General features: G+C 36.7%; 1 protein-coding gene across 1 annotated transcript in view; it reads right to left on the bottom strand.

The window, feature by feature from the left end:
- The window catches only part of LOC107577149 (junction plakoglobin-like), a 6,008-nt gene that overhangs the window by 2,951 nt on the left and 874 nt on the right, over nucleotides 1-2,183 (bottom strand). The window contains exons 2-5 of the mRNA XM_016263256.1: nucleotides 1,984-2,136; nucleotides 1,293-1,412; nucleotides 1,006-1,156; nucleotides 654-775 (exon numbers count right to left, since the gene is read on the bottom strand). Coding sequence (XP_016118742.1) covers nucleotides 654-775; nucleotides 1,006-1,156; nucleotides 1,293-1,412; nucleotides 1,984-2,136 — 546 coding nt within the window. The remainder of the gene's footprint in view (nucleotides 1-653; nucleotides 776-1,005; nucleotides 1,157-1,292; nucleotides 1,413-1,983; nucleotides 2,137-2,183) is intronic.

The following is a 2,183-nucleotide window of genomic DNA, read 5'->3' as shown; positions in this document are numbered from 1 at the left end:
GTTCCCAAATGCAAATTAAAGCAATTTTAACCATAGCTAACATTTACAGTGAATCGTTGTAAAACTGAAAACACAGTACTGTTACAGCAGACATGTAGCGCGTCAGACTATATTCATATAAATACATCACAGCCATTGCCAATTTTATGAAAGTACTAAGCTAAGAGTTGCAGTTACTGTACATAGGTTATATTCATAGTTTGTGAAAAGAAAAACATTAAAAACAATTAGATGTTACAAATGTTTGTTAAGTTTTATTTAGCAAGCGTTCATATTTTTTTTATTTCATAACGTTTTTGTAAAGGCATAATTCTGTTATAACATAATACTGTATTGATCTGTTACTATTTAGTATTTTTTTATTGTGCCTGCTATTAGTGTGATTTTTGGTGAACTGTATCAAAGCCAGGTTTACAATAATGGTATACTGAACCAACAACAATTAAAAAACAAAAACAAGAAAAAAATGTATTGTATCCATTTTTTTCGTAGAATTTATAAAACAGTTTTCAGTTATATTTTGATCATAGGACTAAGAAATGTCCCCAGTATCCTTTAAAAAAAAATCTGCTCGCCTTACTATAAAGACCACATTTCAAGACCAAATATGGAAAAATAATGTCTAAATTTGGTTTTCTTGTAGAATAACTCACCATCTCCCAAGAAGCAGGGTCGTGTTTGAAGAGTGAGTGCGTGAGCTCCACTGATACTCGTTTCTTATAGTCTGAGTTTTTGTCCTCAGAAATTCGGAAGAGAACAGCAGCAGCATAGGTAGCTGAAAAAAAAAGAAAATACCTTTGTTGCACGCTTGAGCCCAAATTATACTTCAGTGAGTATTGACGTGAATTGCATAGCCTTTCAAAGTATAATACATTTGATAGTGTGCTAGAGAGTTTCATTCTTGTCCAGTGTCTGTGCCTAGAAAAATCTGGCTATGCACGTACACTATTTGTATACTACACTGCTGATCATTTTCGCATCTTTGGATGTTTCTCTCTCACTCACCGATCCCTTCATTGCTGGAGTGGAGGAGCTCCATGAGAGGAGCATTGGCTCCTTCCGAATCAATGATCTCAGCCGACTGTTTATCAAGAGCCAGTTCACACAGAACACCAGCTGCCACACGCTTGACGTTATCCAATGGAGAATACAACAGCTGCAGGGACAGAAAACAGATGTCTATTACACACTGACCATGTCACATAGAGGGCAAAGACTGTACAAACCCACTCCCATACATGCACATAAAAACACCCATAACAGTATATCTGTGGAAAGGTTATAAGAGTTACCTGAACAAACAGAGGAATGGTGCCCATGTTGGCAATGGTGGCTTTGTTAATAGGATCTCTGGCCATGATATGCAGAGCACCAGTGCTGCCCTCCACAATCTCCTCCATTCTCACCCCATCCTGAGAGAGAGAGAGAGGAAAAAATGACATTTTGGTAATTCAGTGACAAAATAATAGTCTGTACATTGTTTTATGTGCATAAAAATGTGAATTGTAGAGAATTTAACAATTCTGGTTTTGATTCCTCTCAATGATTTTGGTCAACAATTCTATTAATGATTTTTTTAGCACTTTTAATGAATAATGATATTATTTAATATATATATATATATAACAAATAATATGAGCATCTTTAACTACACATATAAACAACCAGTCAGTATATACACTGATTCAACTCTCAGAGTTAGTTGACAGCTGATCTACAACTCAAGAGTCATTTGGCTAGAAATTGGACTACACTGGTTGAGCTACATGTCGATTCACTAAAAATAACCACATCATTAAGAGTCATTTGTTTAGGAACTGCACTACACTGGTTGTGCTACATGTTTTTGATTCACTAAAAGGAATCAACTCAGAGTCATTCTTTTGGAAGAATCATTATTTTTTTGGTTGAAATGGTTAAACCCTTTCCTGGTTAAATCCTTATTGTGCATCTGTGTTACAGCGAAGGGTGAGGAATTCATACCTGGTATGTTTGTTGAGCAGATGAACCGTGTTTCTGTGCATCCTGATGAGCTTTCGAAAGTAAAGTGACCAGTTTGGGAATGGCTTCAGCGTCTCTCAAAGGAGCCTGATTGGCTGGACACAGCGCCAGGTTACGGATCAGACCAACCACAGCCTGCAATGACGAGAAACGTGGGGTCAGCAAAGCATGGTTATACTGCA

This window comes from Sinocyclocheilus grahami, unplaced genomic scaffold (assembly GCF_001515645.1).
Source record: "Sinocyclocheilus grahami isolate Dianchi unplaced genomic scaffold, SAMN03320097.WGS_v1.1 scaffold5254.1, whole genome shotgun sequence".
Classification (NCBI taxonomy): Eukaryota; Metazoa; Chordata; class Actinopteri; order Cypriniformes; family Cyprinidae; genus Sinocyclocheilus; species Sinocyclocheilus grahami.
The sequence above is the reverse complement of the archived record's forward strand: the minus strand, read 5'-3'. Positions and strand labels throughout refer to the sequence as shown.